The 18833-nt window shown below is 36.1% G+C and overlaps 1 protein-coding gene across 1 annotated transcript; it reads left to right on the top strand.

Annotated features, from left to right (window-relative positions):
* Window positions 1–11400: 11400 nt before the first annotated feature.
* Window positions 11401–14687, top strand: LOC145018117 (laccase-15-like). Its single transcript, XM_078976031.1, has 6 exons — window positions 11401–11634; window positions 11700–11851; window positions 11987–12231; window positions 12532–12660; window positions 13264–14220; window positions 14306–14687. Exons 1-6 carry the CDS (start codon window positions 11548–11550, stop codon window positions 14434–14436), a joined length of 1701 nt encoding a protein of 566 aa, XP_078832157.1. The 5' UTR covers window positions 11401–11547; the 3' UTR covers window positions 14437–14687.
* Window positions 14688–18833: the final 4146 nt, after the last annotated feature.

Here is an 18833-nt window from a genome sequence, read left to right as displayed (position 1 = left end):
TAAATGAAAACTTGAAATAATAGTTTAATTTAGAAAAATCTAGTGATAATTTAAAATTTTGCTAATATTGTATGAGATGATCTGATGAGAACTCAAATGTTTAGTTGAGCCAATATACGTTATAGTGCATTTGTGGCTTCCCTTATTTTAGTGAAATCATGGAACAAAAACATAACCCCGCTCGGTTTGAAGGATGCAATATGTTTAGCAGCCTAAACCTGAAATGTATCCAGGAAAATTATTATCATTAACCAATAAAGGTTGAGGTTGAGCGCCTCTGCTTAAGCATGTAGGTTTTGAGTAAAAAAAGAGAGGTACATGTAAAAAAAAAAAGAATTACGAAAAAGTTTGAAGAATTTTGGAGCAAAAAAAGTGAAGATCAAAAGATCAAAATTCCAAGAAATTCAAAAAGTTGAAGATACCAAGAAATCAAATCAAATAAGGTGGTGAATTCAAAGAAATCAAAGATCAAATTGTTAGGAAAGTGAAGAATTCCTAAAAAGCTCCATAGTGGTATCATAAATTGTAATTCTAGATTATGTATGCTTAGGTTGCTCAACTAAAAATATCTTGAGGTTAGGAGGTTTTCTGCGGATGGATTCGGAGGGTTGCATAAAATGAGCATTGTTCGGAAAAAGTGGGCAAGTGTTTATGAAGATTGTGAGTATTTAAAGTATGGGGGGTACTTTAGGAAAATTTTAGACACAAATGCATGCGTTGAGGTCTTGGCATAATGGCTGAGTTTTAAATGGATTGTTTAGTACAATATTGGTAAAATAAAAGTAAATTTGCTTGGGGGCAAGCAAAGGCTAAGTGTGGGGTATTTTGATATGTGTATTTTTATATATATTTATGTATAACATATCTTAATATTTTAGCATTTATTATTATTATTATTTAGAACTAAAATAAACTTAATATGCTTTGAAATATTTAATTACAGTTAAAATGGGAGATGAAATGTAAAAGAAAGAGAATGGAGCTGAAAAGATGCAAAAAGGATATTGCTGGCAGATTGACCCCTCTTCAGTGTTTCGAGTATATCTGATGACTCATAAGTCCAATTGACTAGGTTCAAACTGTTCTGAAAACTAGAAGAAATTTCCTACGACTTATGTGATAGGGACTTTTGGCTAATTCGACACTTATCTTATCCAAAATCGGCCTTGAAGATGAAGCATAAAAGCTGGATGGAATTTCCCTCCAAGTTACTTATTCCCCAAGCACCACTTTCCTTATCTTTATTTGCTTAATCCCTAAGCCACATTAGTTTCTTTATTCCAATCCCACTCTAATATTCCATATAATTCCATCTCCATCAACTATAAATACCCCATATCATTCCACCAATTTGAATAATCTATGATATTCCACTTCAACTTGTGCAACAAGAAAACTTCATAGTTGCCATTGGGTCTAGGAGGTGGCCGGAAGGCCGTTAAGCTAACGGAAGCGGAGATCGGAAGGGTTGGAGAGCGGATACATGTCGGTAATCATATGGGTTGTTAACATGACCATGTTTAGCATTCCATTGTATTGCTATTATGTATTTAGTTTCTGATTTAGGTGTAAAAACCTTTTACTTTGTGTTTATGATTGAATGAAACTTTGATTATTAGACTAATTGCTATATTGAATCATTTGTTTGTGTTTAATTTATCTTGCTAAGCTTGTTAAAAGATCCTTATGTATTAATGATGATTATTTTCTGTTAATTGTTAAGTGAATTGAGTTGTATGAACATATGCTTGATTGCTTTTCTCTTATGATTTTGATGACCATCGAGATTATAAGTCTAGGAATAACGAATGTGAAACTAGGATTAACATGAGAATAAGTAAGTTAATGTGTGATCCTTGTTTGATGACCATCAACAAGAGGTTAATTGAATGTTTAATTTGGTTAACTATATTTACAAGTCTTGCTTGATACGAACTGAACACTAGGAAGCATGTTAGTTTAACCAATTGATCACTGTTTGAATTGACTTGTTTGCTAAAGGATTAGTTATAGTGAACGCGAATCTAATCATTTTAGGAATCGGTGAACATGAATAAATGAATTTGTGTATGCAATTGTCTATGTTTTTAAAGTGTAATTTGTCTAAACCAAAGTACCTGAAGAGATTTGTTTTCCTGTTAGTTTATCGAGAATGGTTAATTAATTATTAGTTTGAGATATATTAAATTATTTCTTTTATTCTTTTCGTGTGACCTGTAACCTATAATTAAATATATTAAATTAATCCACCGTTCCCTGTGATCGACACCCGACTTACCTAAGCTATATTGTAATCTGACTAGGTACACTGCCTATAAGTGCATAGTTAGTCTAAGTTTGTTAGGTTATAAATATTAAAATTAATGGGTACTTTTGTGCACATCACACCCTTTCTAGAATACTTCAATCAATCCTTCACCAAAGTGCCAAGAGAAATCAAATTCTTTTGAAGCTCCGAGACGAACCAGTAATCCAATTTCCTAACTATATCATCGTGCATCTTGATCTGCAACATGACACTTCCCTTGATACTGCTCACCCAATCATCACCCATCTTGATTGTGCCATTTCACTCTTTAAAGAAGTAGAACCAGTCATGATTGCATGTCATATGATAGGATGCTCTAGAGTCCAAGACCCATGCATCAACAGAACTAGATGTAAATAGTGTCATAACTTCACCATCATCCCCTTCATCAAAATTTCCTTGAACCACAGTAACATTGTTGTTACTTGATCCAAGACTATTATTCCCTTTCTTCAACGGTGGACACTCTCTTCTGAAGTGCCCTATTTCCTTGCAATTATAACATTTGATTTTGTCTTTAGACTTGGAATTTGATTTCCCTTTGTTACCTCCACCTCTATATGATGTTCTTCATTTCCCTGCGAACAAACCGAAACTGGAAACTTCTTCACCAACTAAGACTTTTATTTTTAGTTACTTGGACATCAAAGAATCTTTCAAATCATTCACAGTGATCATTTTCCTACCATACAACATGGTATCAACGAAATTCTCATAAGAATTCGACAGTGAAAATAAGAGGATAAGTGCTTGATCTTCATCTTAAATCTTTACATTCACACCTTGTAAGTCCAAGATGATCCTATTGAAGTTATCCAGATGATCCTTCATTTGGGTGCTTTCGAACATCCTAAGAGTATACAAATGTTGCTTCTGATACAACTTGTTCATCAGAGAATTGTTCTGGTACTTGTCATACAATCTCTCTGAAAGCCAGATGCACTCATTTGATCCACGGCCTCTCTCAGTACTTCGTATTTCAAACTCAATAGAATAGAACTATGCGATCTTGTGAGGATATCCACCTTTCTTTCATCCGCCATTTCCTTTGGCAATTTTTCTTCTCCTTCTAGTACTGTTGCACATCCTTGTTGAACCAGAAGAGCCTTCATATTCACCTTACAAAAAGTGAAGTCATTTGAACTTCTTCAAATCAAACTTGTGAGTAGATATCTTCATTCATAGGAACACAAACTATATCTCTGATACCACTTGTTTGGAAATTAGACAATACTTTTCAAGAATGAGATCAAATCTGATGCCACTTTCCAAGCTCTGATACCATTTGTTAGGAACTAAAGCAGATAACTAGCAAAACTATAAGCATACAAGACACATTATTTACATGGTTCGGTTAACATGACCTATGTCCACAGGTAAGAGGGGAGTATTCTTTGTTACTGAGTTCTCAAAAAGAGGTTACAAGTACAATTTTCATAGAGATTCTCCACACACTCTAGCTTTCAAGATATAAAATGACTTAGCATGCATATCTATTTATACTTGAGGGATCAAAACTAAAACCCTCATGGGACAAGCCCATTGGCCCATGAATGGTTTCAACCAATCATAATTTGCCATGCAACATCTTTTAGAAAAGTCTTCCATGTCATACAACCCATGAGCATTAGCAACACACATGATGGAGCACACTGTACCATAGTGGAGCATCATGATGCACATGTGGCACATCATGAACACTAGTGGTCCAACATTTATCATGGTGGCATAATATGGTGTATTCCTTGAGCATCATATAGGACTTCATATAATACGTGGCTTATCAGAAATATCATGGTTGAACAAGAAACCAAGATGGCACATCTTGCACTAAGATGGCCCAACATGTAAGATGTTGGCCCATCTTGTGTAAGGATGGTGCAACATCCTTCATGCTTATCTTAACATCTCCCAAAGTTAGCGCAACTTCACCTTGATAGCTTAACTTCTTCATGTTGGTCCAACATCTTTACTTGGCACAACATCTTCACTTGGCTCATCATCTTCACTCTACTTAATATCTTCATGGCGCAACATGTTGGACCATGTTGCTCCAAGTTGTTCCAAGTTGCTCCAACCCCCCTTTTAGATGATATGTTCCTTTGCCACTTGATCCATTCATTTGTCAGATGATCCATTCCTTTATCAAATTCTCCATGAACCTTAAGTACTTCATTTAGTTCTAAGTGCTCCAAATGCTGGAGTCAAATTTAACAATGAGTATCTTATATGTGTTTCCCTTTTTGTGCTATATTATAAGTATGTATATTTATCTGAATTAAGAAATGTATAAATATGTTATTTGCTTGATATTATGATTTATTATTCGGGGACATCCTTTTTAGCTAAGGATGTGCTTTTGAAAATCGATTTCCATTATTAAGGGGTTAAACTTACTTTTTAGTATTATATGTACAATTTCCCTTATGGTTTTCATTGTAATTTACCAGGAGTACACATCCCTTATTATCTATTTTTGTGTTTTGAAAAAATATCTAACATATACTTGATTGCTAGTTGCCCATATGAGGATTATTTATGCATTCATGAAATTATATTTTCAAAAATATTTTTGGTTAATAATGTTAGATTAAGGTGTCTAAGCTCATAACTAAATTGGTATAAACTTGCAAATAGAAGCAAAGTCCTTTTGGTTGCCCTCATAACTAGAAATATCTAAAAATGATATTAGGAGAAAGAGAAAAAATAATTTGTTAATATATTACGTGATTAATATATTAATTGGAAATAGATAATTGATATGTTAATTTGTTATGTGATTAATAAATTAACATGAGATCAATAGTTAAATAATTGATTTTTTTAATTTATATGGTTAACAAATTGATAGTAAATCAATTAGAGTTAATTAATTAGTAATCATGATTAATCTGGAATTAATTAAAGGTGCATGGTTAATTGTAATTGTTCAATAGTTGAACAAAAGAAGCAATTCTAGAACCCTTCATGGTATAGATGGTTTTGAAGGCACTTCTAGGGTTTCTAGATGCCTCCTGGATGAAGATGAGGAAAGGATTTGAATTATGATTAAATCTATTATTTAATCAATTCAAATCTTGTTTGGTCTGCAAGTTACCTAAACAATAAATAAGACCCCTTAGCTCATTATTTTTGTTCATGACCTTACTAAGAAGCATATGAACAAAAACCATACCTCTCTCCTCTCTCTCCTCTTCACTATAGAGTTTTTAGGGTTTTTGGTGTGAGCCATTCGAGACATTAGATTTATGGTGTTTGCTCTCCAAGGTTTTCAAGAAAGAATTTTGTTTGGTTATTTACTATAATATTCAAAAGTTATGTAAACGCTAACTCTATGTTTATTTCGATTATTATATAGTTCCTTTAGGTTTCTTGATGTTCATAGTTTATTGCTATCAATAGAGAAAACATAGATTCAAATAGGTTGCATGTAAGCTTAAGAGTTAAGTAATTTTCTGCCTCATGCATAGATTTATAACCTATAAACCCATCAGATATAAAGCTAAAAACACTTATTCTGAGAAATGAGATTTTGGCATCCTACTTGTTGCATACATGCATATCATGATTAGGTTGGTGTGAATTTGTGGTCCCTGGTACGTAATGGACAAGTGTTTGTTTCTTGTTATTTGTTTGTGAGTAGATTCCCAGATAATCTTCACATGTACTAGTAAAGGCTCGCTACCCCTTGTGTGGCCTAGGTTGGATGAGCCCTAGTGCCTTGTTTGTGGTTTAAGGTTGACTTGGAAATTTCATCTATCGTGAATTTTTCATACCCGACCATCATTATTTTGTTGTCAGATATGAGTGCAAAAGTTGGTTGTCTGTCATGAGTACTTCACATCTGAAAATTGTTATGAGCTGAACTTTTGAGATTGACTTGGCTTAGGATAGTCACATGCATTGAATTATCATTTTGGATTATTCCTTCCTAAAAATGTATTTGGAAAAGTATCAAGTTTTGTGTACTTAGTTATTGATCGAATTATCATTTTCTAGTGTTTTGTAACTCGTATGAGTACTATTTAATCTATATGATCTTGTTTGGATTTTGATTATTGAGTACTTGTTGATTGAGGTAAATTTAGCTTGTATTGTTTATTCACTTGTGATGTTTATATGAGATTTTCCATAAATAATAATGTACTTTGGCTTATGTAATATTTTAACCCCAAGCTAACTTTTGATGTTGATTTTGTTGTTTTGAGAAGGTATGTGTTTTTACATTGGTGTGTGAACCATAATGTTCGTTCATACACCATCCATAATGTCTAACTCTAGGATCATACTCACTAGGCTCCGATGGCCTAACCCACTAACTGATAAATTTTACAGGTTATTATATTTTTTCAGAAACTTAGAAGACTTATAAAATTAGGGTTTTTAGAAGACCTTTGGTTTGCATCAACTTCTAAAACCTTGGTTTTTATATTTGTTGTGAGACTCTGGCATGAAATATTTTATTCAACCACTAAATGTTTTAAGAAATTTTTATTTGGGATCGTTATCTATGTTTGAACTCTACAAAACATTTGATTCAGGCTTTGGAATCGTTTTTCGCAAACAAAAACTAGAATTTATTTTAAAAGATTTTATTAAAGGCTAATTCAAATAACCCATGTGAGGGTTGTTACACTTCAACACCCCCTACACACAACCGACAAGTGTAAACACTCTATCAGACCAAACTCCTAAGGGCAACCCCCTAATATCCACCAACACAACTCTCTTATCCACCACAAAGTCTTTCGATCATGTTTCCGTTTCTTTGATCACACTGACAATAACATGGTTATTTTTAAACCCTTCCCATGCTTGATGGCTCACAAAATCCACCACGAGCCAACGTCTTCCAACATATTGAACCTCTACATTCCCAAACCCTTATTCTAAACAAAGTTTCAAAAAAAAAAAAAAAAAAGGAATAGCCTTCGGGTTCTTCATAAAAACCTAAAATGAGAATTCCCCCTCATACTTCGTAACAACCATGTCATCGGGAAGGTCAATCCTTTTCATTGTATTCGGAGCATATATGTCTTTCTCCACTCCACCCTTCAACACGTTAGCAAACGTAACAACCAACATCTTATTATTAGCACCAACGTCCACTTTTAGGGGACTTTGTTTCATCATCATTGTTACAATCCCAATTGTTACTTTCTGGTCCCTTCCAAATCTAATCACAACAAACAAACATATAGAAATTCCCGAACTAAATTAAATGCAACTTAAACGCTAATTCCACTTCATACCTAGTATATAAATCTAACAAAAGCAAACCTCATGCCTTGTTTCGTTAATTTGTTCTCCATGCAAACGCCTGAAATATACTATAACACCAGGTTCCTGGTATATTTTTAAATTATAATTTTATTCATTTTAGTCATGAACTCAACGAGTTGGAGGCCCAAACTCGTCGAGTAGGAAATGAATTTGGACGCGGGCTTTAACGTCTACTCGATGAGTTGGAAGCCTCAGCTCGACAAGTAGGACTGCCACAGTGAAACCTTAATTTTGGGGTTTTGCACCCTATTTAAGTATCTTAATCCCCTTATGTTAGTGTTATTTACAGCCTCCAAGTCCCAAAACCCTAGCCACGAAACCCTAGAGCCTTGTGTGAGCTTGTGAGACCTTTTTGAGAGAAATCTTGTGCTTTTGAAGCTTGTGGAAGAAGAGGAAGCTAGAGGATTCAAGAAGAAGAGAGTCGTTCCAGAAACTTCCCTTCATTTGCAGCATTTTCAAGTAAGAAAGTCTCAAACTTGATTAATGATTTCTTAGATCTCTTCATTTCACTTTTATGGTGGTTTTAGGTCCATGAATGTTAGCTTTTGGGAAATCGACGACCCAAGTGGGTATTCTTCCAGATCTAGGACCTTAGAGGGCTATCATGGCATAAAGTTGCAAACTTCATGGCCATTGAATCCCCATGAAAGCTTTAGGATGACATTTTAGCCTTTTAAGCCCCAAAAGGCCATGCATGGAGATAAATGCAGAAACTTTACGAGTTCAAATGATGCCTAAGGCCTAGATCTCCGTTGTATGCTTTAGTTTGGAGTATGAATGACTTGTGGACCAAGATCTAAGTCCTAAAGAGTTAGGGTTTGAGCCAAACCTATTAAATGAGGGTATTAATGGGTAAAGTTGGAAACTTTACCCTTAAAAGGACGTTTTCAGAGTGTATGAGAAGCAAGAAGCTTAGATATGAAGTGTAGGGGCTTAATCCATTAAGATGACCCAAACAGACAGAGGAACTCGTTGAGTCCATAGAGGAACTCGACGAGTTGAGTCAATTTGTCATGATTATGAACATGGTAGAACTTGAAGATTATGAGGATGACTCGACAAGTTGACTCGCCTAATCGTGACTATGAATAGCCAGGGAACTTGGCGAGTCAGGGGGGTGACTCGACGAGTTAGATCATGATTTCAGTGTTTTGATTTATGGAACTCGACGAGTTGATGGGTTTACTTGGCGAGTTGAGTCAACCCAAAATGTTGACTTTAACCAGACTATGACTTTGACCAGGGGTAAAATGGTCATTTTATCCTAAGAAGGATTATTGAATTTTGACTAAGTGTTATTGTGATAATGATAGCCGAGGAGTCGTTAGAGATTCCTCACACGAGATTTCACAGTTAGCTTTGCGAGGTGAGTTTTCCACCAGTAGGAACGGGTCCAAGGCACCAAGGCCGACCCATTTATGTATGATAGTATGTTCCGGACTAAGGTCCGATGCCAGGTGGGGCCCGCTGTATGTTTATATGTTTTCCGAGTTTCGATCTGATGTCGAGGCGGTACCCGAATAATGTTAGTATGCTTGATGTCTTTGTAATTCTTGCATGTGTTTGTATCTGTATGTTTCCGAACTACTATCCGATGTCGGGGTGGTTCCTAAGGAATGTTTGTATGCTTTCCGGATTTCAGTCCAATGTTAGGCGGGGACCAAGGAACGTTTATATGTCTATGATTAGGTGATTATGCTCATGTTATGTGTATTTGTAGTTATACTCATATGTATGCCGAGCTTTGCTCGATGCCGGCCGGGGCCTGATGTCGGATGTGGTCTGATGCTGAGCAGGGCCCGATGTCGGACAAGGCCGATGTCGGGTCGTGCCCGATGTAGCAGGGCGGGGCCCAATGTATGTTATATGTGTTTATGTGTATGGTATGTGGTAGTTAAGGGAACTCACTAAGCTTCGTGCTTATAGTTTTCAGTTTTGGTTTCAGGTATTTCCGTTAGTAAGGAGAAGAGCTCGAGATGACTGCATTGCATACACCACAACATTTAGCCTGGGATGATTTACTATGTTATTTGAACATATGATTTTGATATAGTGTTTTGATATGATGTTTTGAGATACTATCTTTTATGTTTTTATGAGATGATTTTGGATTACTATAGTTTTATTATAAATTAAAAACGAAATTTTTAGACCGTATTTTTAGGATGTTACACATACCCATGCTTACCTATGCTTAGCACATTAGTCTGAAAGTTCCTTCTTATTCGTATTTTTTGGAAAATTTATAACAAAGAACGATATTGATAAGTCCTCCCCTACCCTTAGATTAGGGTTTATGTACTATCTTTCGGCCTTCATTCATGTGCACCTTGTGTCACATTCTTCTCTTCTTCTTCTTCCCAATCCTCCGTCGACATCCTTCTACCCGTTTATAGTTGACGTCTAACTAACAAGTTAAAGAAAGAATGATTTTAGTTTCACCCTTAGTCTGAAAGCTCCTTCTTATTTGTATTTTTTGGAAAATTTATAACAAAGAACGATATTGATAAGTCCTCCCCTATCCTTAGATTAGGGTTTATGTACTATCTTCTGGCCTTCATTCATGTGCACCTTATGTCACATTCTTCTCTTCTTCTTCTTCCTAATCCTCCATCGACATCCTTCCACCCGTTTATAGTTGACGTCTAACTAACAAGTTAAAGAAAGAATGATTTTAGTTTCACCCTTATTAAATAAACTTTTAACCGACTTTATCTAATATAAATTTTAATCTTATATGACGTTGAGAAAAATTATTGAATTCTGTATAGAAAGATGGTAATTTTTATTCATTTCACTAGATATTATTTAAGTTGAAATTAGTTATAGCTTATTTCAAATAATCAGATAAATAAATAAAATTTTATACAGCAAATATGATTCATGCTTGATTTTGTTACCAACTTATGCATTCAGGAATGTGGTTTTTATATAATTTATATAATCATATTTCAATATCGTATATTTTGATGATATAATAAAATGTGATTGCATTATCGGAAAAATTGTTGTATTACACAAACTGAAAAATTGAAAAACAATTACATTGACATTTATTTAAACCAAATGCAAATAAGAATATTCTTATATTTCTTTGTTTCTAGCTGGCTTCTAGCTAACAACAAAAGAATGAAAGTGGTCTATAAAATAATAAGCAGGTCAAATAATCAGGCTTCCTACTACGTACATTTACAACTAATTTTCCATTTTCTCGTATTTATTATATGTTTTTTTTACAACAAATATAATTTACTTATAAACTACTTTTACACTTTCACCTGTGTTCACAACTAAACTTGAACCTTGACAAAAAAAAAAAAAAAAAAAATACCTGTTGCCGTTAAGGTAAGGGAGAACCCCTTTGGTTTATGCTTCTCCACGACATTATATAAAGTGGTACAATACCAGAATAAACTTTAATTAATTGCAATGATTGTAAGAACTAAAGTAACTTGAACAATTTGTCTTCTTAACGTACGACTGTTGGCTCCTTCTTGGTTCTCAATCTTAATTAATTATTCATTTGAGATTTTGTGTGATCTCGATCCTTACTTCTTTACCTAAATGAACAATACATACCTGTCCTCACGTCTTTATTTTGTATATATAAATAATATACTACGCCCTTACAAATTACAATACAAGATATACATTTTATATTGAAAAATAATTAACTAATTAAGACTGGTATAACTGATCCAAAGACTATGTCATCCACAGACATGCATGTTAATTAGGCGCCTTAAAATTAATATATGTGTATACATATAGATTATAGGCACATGGGTCAAGGAAATACAAGTTAATTGAACAATTAAGAAATCCGACGACCAGCCAACAGTTAGCAGCCTCTATCTTCTCTAGCATACTATAAATACATGCATGCATGCGAAAACATAATTGAAAGAAGCCAATAAGTTCTAGGGTTTATCACGATTACACCATTAGTCAAGGAGATGAAGATGAGCTATCAAGCTCTAGGGTTTCTTCTGGTCCTTTCATTCATCCATTCACAAGCTGCTGTCCTTCAGTACACTTTTATGGTAAAGTTTTAAATTTCTATAAACCAGAAAATCATCAATTAGTAAATCTGGTTTCGTTTTTTCAGATTCAAGAAACCAACTACACGAGGCTATGCAGTAGCAAGAACATTTTAACCGTTAATGGACAATTCCCAGGTCCAACAATCACTGCTCGCAGAGGCGACACTGTCATCGTTGACGTTATCAACGGGGGCGACCACAACATCACAATCCATTGGTAGAAAATTAATATAATAAGCATTAATATTCAAAAGCTTTGTTTTCATCTTTTTGTCATAAATTTTATAATCCATGTGAAGTCGATAATATAATGTTTAACGATGAATATGATGATGATATTGTACGTATATAGGCATGGAGTGAAACAACCAAGGTACCCATGGTCAGATGGACCGGAGTTTGTGACACAATGCCCGATCCAACCGGGAGCTAATTTCAGCCAAAGGGTTTTGCTTTCCGATGAGGAGGGGACATTGTGGTGGCACGCGCATAGCGATTGGTCACGCGCCACCATACACGGCCTATTTGTCATTTTACCTCGGCTGGGAACTACCTACCCTTTTCCCAAACCTGACGCTGAAGTCCCTGTCGTTTTAGGTTTAATTTTAGTCTTTTACCCTTTTCTATTTTATAGTAATTATGATCAAAGACTTTTGATTTAAATAACTGTTTTTAAGTAAAATAAAGTCCAAAGATTATACTTTGGTTTATTCTAATACGTGCAAACACGTTTTTAGCTGATTCCCACTTCCTTAAACAACCTTCTTATTTTTACTATTCTTTGTAGACCCTATCTAGAAAGATGCTATACGTAAAAACATAATTTTTTTTATATTAATTATTTAGAAATTAACAATGAGTTTGTTAATAAAAAGTGACAACCGAAAATGTGTGCAGGGGAATGGTGGCAGAACGATATACAAACAGTGTTCGAAGACTTCATCACCGGCGGAGGAGATCCCGCCAGCTCTGATGCTCTTACTATCAACGGTCAGCCCGGTGATCTTTACAATTGCTCTTCTTCAGGTATTTTATATTTAAATTAGATTATTGATTATTATGATTTAAAAATAATTGTTATATATAGTCAAAGTTTGTTCTAATATCATATATAATTGTTTTTAGTTTGCATGATGATGATCGGAAGAAACTAACACAATGATGAACCTACTTTGTTTTGTTTGGGCTATAATTTATAAAAAAAAGATTAATTATAATTAAGTCTAAGTTCCAAACATAAAAGAATACATATATGCAACAAAGGTAAAAATCCATCTGATCAACTATATTTATCCATTAACACCCATTCAAAAAATTAAATACGAGTGTAAAGTTTTCAACTAAGACTATAAAATTAATGTGTCTCTAAAACTATCAAATTTAACAAGTCAAATGATACATTAATACCGCTTTTCAATTCTATAGTAAAATGAATACAGTATTAATATTACATTAAAACAATAAAAAGAGATCGACATTCTTTATTTTCTTTAAAGTAAAAGGAATTATCAATAAAAACGAGAAAACCTAATTATCATTCTTAATAGATGAATTCTTTTTTTAATTTTTAATATATATAAACAATATATTAATAGATAAATTTATTGAATTAATTATGTGTGTCTGTAGAAACAACGAAAATAAAAGTCGATGAAGGAAAGACGTATATGCTCAGAATGGTCAACGCCGCCATGAACAACATTGCCTTCTTCGCCATCGCCAACCACTCACTCACCGTCGTTGGAGGCGACGGCGCCTACATGAAACCACTCATATCGAATTACATCACCATAGCCCCCGGCCAAACCCTAGACCTCCTCCTAACAGCTAACCAACCCGCCGGCGGCCGGTACTACATGGCGGCCAAGCTCTTCAACGGCCAACCCAGCAGCCTATTCGACAATACCACAACCACCGCCATTCTTGAATACAACACCGGAAATTTCACCCCATCGTCCCGGGCGCCGGTTTTCCCTTCCCTTCCAGATTTCAACGACAGTAACGCATCATTTAACTTCACTTCAAGGTTACGAAGTTTAGCCACCCCTGAACATCCAATCGACGTTCCATTAAATATAAAAAAGACACTCCTCTACACTCTCTCCATTAACACAGTGCCATGTAGCGTCAATGAGACATGTTTAGGGCCAGGTGGGCGGCGGTTTGCAGCGAGCATTAACAACATAACTTTTGATATGCCGTCGACGTCGGTTCTCGGAGCTTACTACAGAGGAATAAGCGGTGTATACGGGAATGATTTTCCAGATGTTCCGCCATTCAGATTTAATTACACGGCTAGTAGTTTGAATAGGTCGTTGCAGTTTCCGGAAACTGGGACGGATGTGGAGATGTTGAAGCATAATGAGACGGTGGAGCTGGTGTTTCAGGGAACGAATTTGGTTGCCGGAGTTGATCATCCGATGCATTTGCATGGGCATAGTTTTTACGTGGTGGGATCGGGATTTGGTAACTTTAACAGGAAAAGAGACTCGTTGAATTATAATTTGGTAGATCCTCCTCTTATGCAAACCATTGCAGTTCCTCAGAATGGTTGGACTGCCATTAGATTTAAGGCAGATAACCCTGGTAAGCTTTCTTTTCACTTATTTTTCTTTTTATTATTTAAATTATATGATACTAATAAATTTCGTACTATTGGTATTGATATCAGGAGTCTGGTTCATGCATTGTCATCTAGAACGTCATGTCAGCTGGGGAATGGGAATGGTATTTATAGTAAGGAATGGAAAGAGCTCAAATGCTAGAATCTTGCCTCCACCTCCCGACATGCCTCCATGTTAGAGCGCTTACATATTCTTTTAAATTTGGAAGAGTTTTTTGCGTGGTTTTCTTTTAGTATGAGAAAAACAAGTGTTGTGTAAAAGTAATTTAAATTTTACTTAATTTGCATTTGAGTTATGTTTTCAAATATAAAAAATAAGTTGGTTAATGAATCATGAGTTACGAAATGTATCCAAAAAGTGTTAAGTTGTAAACTTGAGTTAGGAGCTCTCTTGCTTATGAAACTTGTTGCCTTTGCATTTTGATCCGAATTACTAAACAAGAACACACTTCTACGGTCATATCCGTCGGTAATCCAATGGAAATGGCCACAAGACAAATTTCTAATGGGAAAAAATATGTTTGTAAGAACGTATCGGAAATTTATTCTAGCAGAAAACTTTGTTGGTAGTTAACCGACAAACATTCTAGCTAAAGTTGGGCTTCCACCTCTTCCCTTTGTTTACCCTCTTTTTGTCCTATTCCCGAGTTCAACTTACCGAGAAAAAAAAAAAAAAAAAAACTGATGTTCTTGAATTCAATAAAGGAATGGTGTAATGTCCCAAATTCCAGAATAAATTTTTCATTTTTAGAATAGAATAAGCACCTATTTTTAAGAAAAATACATTCACGTCGGTCATTTGTTCATAAACCATTATTCAGAAATCAGATATATAAAGAATAAAATGCGGAATCTCGAATCATAAAACTATTGATGTGTGTGTACAATCCCGCCTTCGAATTCCGATAAGTAGCTGACAAATATTTAATCCACAACTATAAGCACAAATCTTAGTGAGTTCTCAAAATATCACATACAACACAACATAAGTAAACATCTATGGGTTATCAGCAACCATGAGGATTATCAACAATCTCAATGAGCTAACAGCACGCCAGGTGGACAAACATCATGTCCAATGGGCTAATAACATGTCTTATGGGTTATCAGCAACCCTGGGGACTATAAATAGTATCAGCGGGCTAATAGCATGCCATGTGGGTTATCAGCAACCATGAGGACTATCAGCAGTCTCAATGGGTTAACAACATGCCTTAGAGTTATCATCAACTCCATAACATACATAACAGCAAACGGCATGTAAGACCCAATTGGTCAACAATTATAGTGAGGAGACTCACCTTAATGAAGAGTTGAAATCCCCAACTTATAGTCCCGCAGAATCAACTATACGGACCTCCTAAACCAATCACAAGCTAAATCGCATACTATAGCTTAACACCTCTCCAAATTAGACCAAAAGTCAAAATGGTCAACGGTCAAAGTCCACCTTAGCAGATCGCTAGGTCATGGCCTCCCATTTGCGACGTCGTGGAAGAAAGAGAAACAAAATAGTCGGACATCCCCCAGTCGCCACGTCATGGCGGCCAAAATGTCACGCCATGGGAACTAGGTCTGAATAACTTAATGGGTTAAGCTATTTCCCTTCAACCTCAAGAACTCCAAATCTCAGATCTAGTCTTTCCTAAGGTCTTGACGGATAAAGTTTTCAAGTTTACCCATTATGACATCTCAATAAGTCTAAATCTCTAAACCTAGATCCTTAATGACAACTTAAGGCATGAACTCAACCGTTAAGCTCTTAATCACCAAAGCCAAAAATCCATAACTTTCAGAAGGCTTTCTTACTTCTATTCCAACATAAAAATCATAACTTTACGGACATTCATCTCCAATGAAAGTCTATAACTCTAACTAGGTCAAAATGGTGAAATGAGAGCAAAATCTCATGCATGGAACTCAATATACAATCAAACTTCAGATCCAAAAGATATAATGACCAAGGGACCACGGTGAGCTATAAAGTTTCAAACTTTATCTCATCAAGTGTAACATCCGTATCCTTAAGGTATGAAAAATTATACATTTTTCGGATTTAGGACTGGTCATGATGTGAATGTAGCACCCTCACATCGTGGCATGGCCACAATGTGTGGGTTGTATCTTTAAGGTGTCACAACGTGAGACCTAATTTAATGAAACCCTAATTTTGGGCTTTGAAACTGTTTAAGGGAATTGGGGGTGTGGGGGGGGGGGGGGGCTAGGGTTTTCTTTACCTTTATGATGGTTTTTGAGCACTACATCATTCATATGGTGTACATGCAACCTTAATGCTTTAGATCTAGGGTTTTCTCAAGTTATACATGCAAATAATCATCCAAAGCATAAACCCTATGACTAGCATACACAATTTCGAAATTGACATATAAATTAGGGTTTAGTCACTACTACCTCACTTGTTATATTGTAATAACAAGTACAATCCTTGCTTGATCTTGACTTGTGAAAGCCTAGTGCCCTAAGTGTTGTACCTTTAATGGAGTCAAAAACTCCCAATGCAAAGGAACACTTAAAGAGGTAAGGAAAATTGGCCAGGGTTCTTCTTAGAATGCTTAGAGCCGAAAATCCTAACTAGAGGGTCTTTAAATAGATCTGGCTGCTAGGGTTTTTAGGTGTAAACCCTAATACCTTACTTAGGCACCAAGCAGCCCTTGGACAAGGGATAGTTTCAAGCAAGCATGATCATTTTATCGTGTCTGAGGACATAGTATAGAGGTTCATTTTTCAGATAGGTTCCGATAGCAATACAGGTAGTGGGTCCCTGGTGAGATGTGACCCTTTCATTCCTTTTAGGCTACGATCTGAATCGATTGGTATATCTGACATGAGCGATCGGTAGCCAATTATTAGTCAACGACCTGCTTCCATCAGTCACAACAAGAAAATTAGAGTTGGCAGTATGTTATCGGGGTCTGCTATTTGATGAGCGAGTAACATGATGATATCTTGCATGAGCGGTCTAGCAAGGAGACAAACCACTAGAGTTTCCAGGTTCTGGAGAGTCATAACTGGTACGCAACGGCAGAGGGTCCGTCCTGTTTCGGGGTTAGGAGTTCCTGATTAGGTTTGGGTGTCTTAGAAGGGAGATTGTTGTATGATATGAGATTTTTGGTGGTGCTTCTCGGGTTATTAGGTTTGATCTATGTGTTGTCAAGGAGCGATTTCGAGGGCTAAATCTAATTCAAGTGGGGTAGAATTGTAACACCCCGAATCTTGGATGAGAAATTTAAGAGTTATAATGCACTTTGGAGAGCCTACTCGACGAGTTGGTTGGTCCCGACTCATCGTGTAGGGGCTGAGCTATCCACGTGGGTTATGAAGCCTACTCATTGAGTCGAAGGGCTGGACTCGATGAGTTAAGTCTGTATTGAGAAAAACTTAATTTTAGGGCTTGCACCCTATTTAAAGGCCCTTAAGCCCTCATTTCCGCCTCCCTGACCATTTAGACACATTGAGAGAAACCCTAGACGAGTTGTAGTCGTTGTAAGAGAGAGAGAGAAAGGCTAAAGATCTTGTGTTCAAGTGCATTTTTAGAAGAGGGTTGAAGAGCAAGAAGGATTGGAACGAGAAGAAGCTTTGGATACGATGTTCTTTCTGTGCTAGCTTTCAATTGGAGGTAAAAAGCTATCTACTTGATCATTCCTTTTGTTAGATCTCTTTCTAGAGAGTTTTAGGGCTTTATCCCATCCGCCTTTTGGTTTGGAGTTGTTGAGTTGGTCATGGAAGTTGAGACTACAGATCTGAGCTATATGAGTACATATGAGCCTAAATATTCTAGCTTTATCAAGCTTTGGGCAAGTCTTCAAACATAAAGACCTTTATGGAGCTTGTTTTGGCATTTTGAGCCTTATACGCCATACATAAACGTAAAGGTTGCAACTTTACGTGATGAATCAGCCTTAGGAGGCTAGATCCAAAATATGAGACCTTATTTTTGTCCAAAATCGTCTGAATGAGGAAATGGACTGAATAGACTCGAAGGGTTGGTGAGCTAACTCGATGAGTCGGTTAGGGTTTACCTGATGGTTTGTACGCATGACAGACTCGGCGAGTTGATGAGACAACTCAATGAGCTGAGAGGGTTTTACCCATCTTTGGATTCAGAGTGGACTCGACGAGTTGATGAGAGAACTGGACGAGTAGGTTGGGTTTTCCTGATCTTTTAGACGCTGCATGGACTCGACTAGTTGGTTAGCAACTACGCAAGTAGAGACGGGTTTTCACTATTTACTGAGTTCTGAGGGACTCGTTGAGTTCATGAGTTGTACTCGGCGAGTAGAGTCAACATGGACTGTTGACTTGGGTGTGAACTTCCGTTGACTTCTAGTGTTGGATCAGTTTTGACTCTTGACTTCCGTTGACTTTAGGGTTTTAGTCAACTGTGGATTTAGAGGCCATGAAGGGGCGGAGATTTGACCAGCAGCTCAAGTATGGGATACATTGCTTTACTTTGTGAGGTGAGTATTCTCACTATACTTACCTTGAGTGGTAATTTGTGTGACCGGAGGGTCTTTTATGCTATTATTGAGTATTGTGATATTATGCATTATGTCCT

Source organism: Lactuca saligna, chromosome 9 (genome assembly GCF_052625555.1).
Source record: "Lactuca saligna cultivar CGN05327 chromosome 9, ASM5262555v1, whole genome shotgun sequence".
NCBI classification, from domain to species: domain Eukaryota; kingdom Viridiplantae; phylum Streptophyta; class Magnoliopsida; order Asterales; family Asteraceae; genus Lactuca; species Lactuca saligna.
This window is presented reverse-complemented; position numbering and strand designations above follow the sequence as displayed.

Excerpts from the sequence above, each read along its gene's own strand:
- LOC145018117 (XM_078976031.1), top strand. The coding sequence starts at position 11,548 with ATGAAGATGAGCTATCAAGCTCTAGGGTTTCTTCTGGTCCTTTCATTC. Across the intron at positions 11,635-11,699 it reads TCCTTCAGTACACTTTTATG|ATTCAAGAAACCAACTACAC; the intron begins GTAAAGTTTTAA and ends TCGTTTTTTCAG. Across the intron at positions 12,661-13,263 it reads TTACAATTGCTCTTCTTCAG|AAACAACGAAAATAAAAGTC; the intron begins GTATTTTATATT and ends GTGTGTCTGTAG.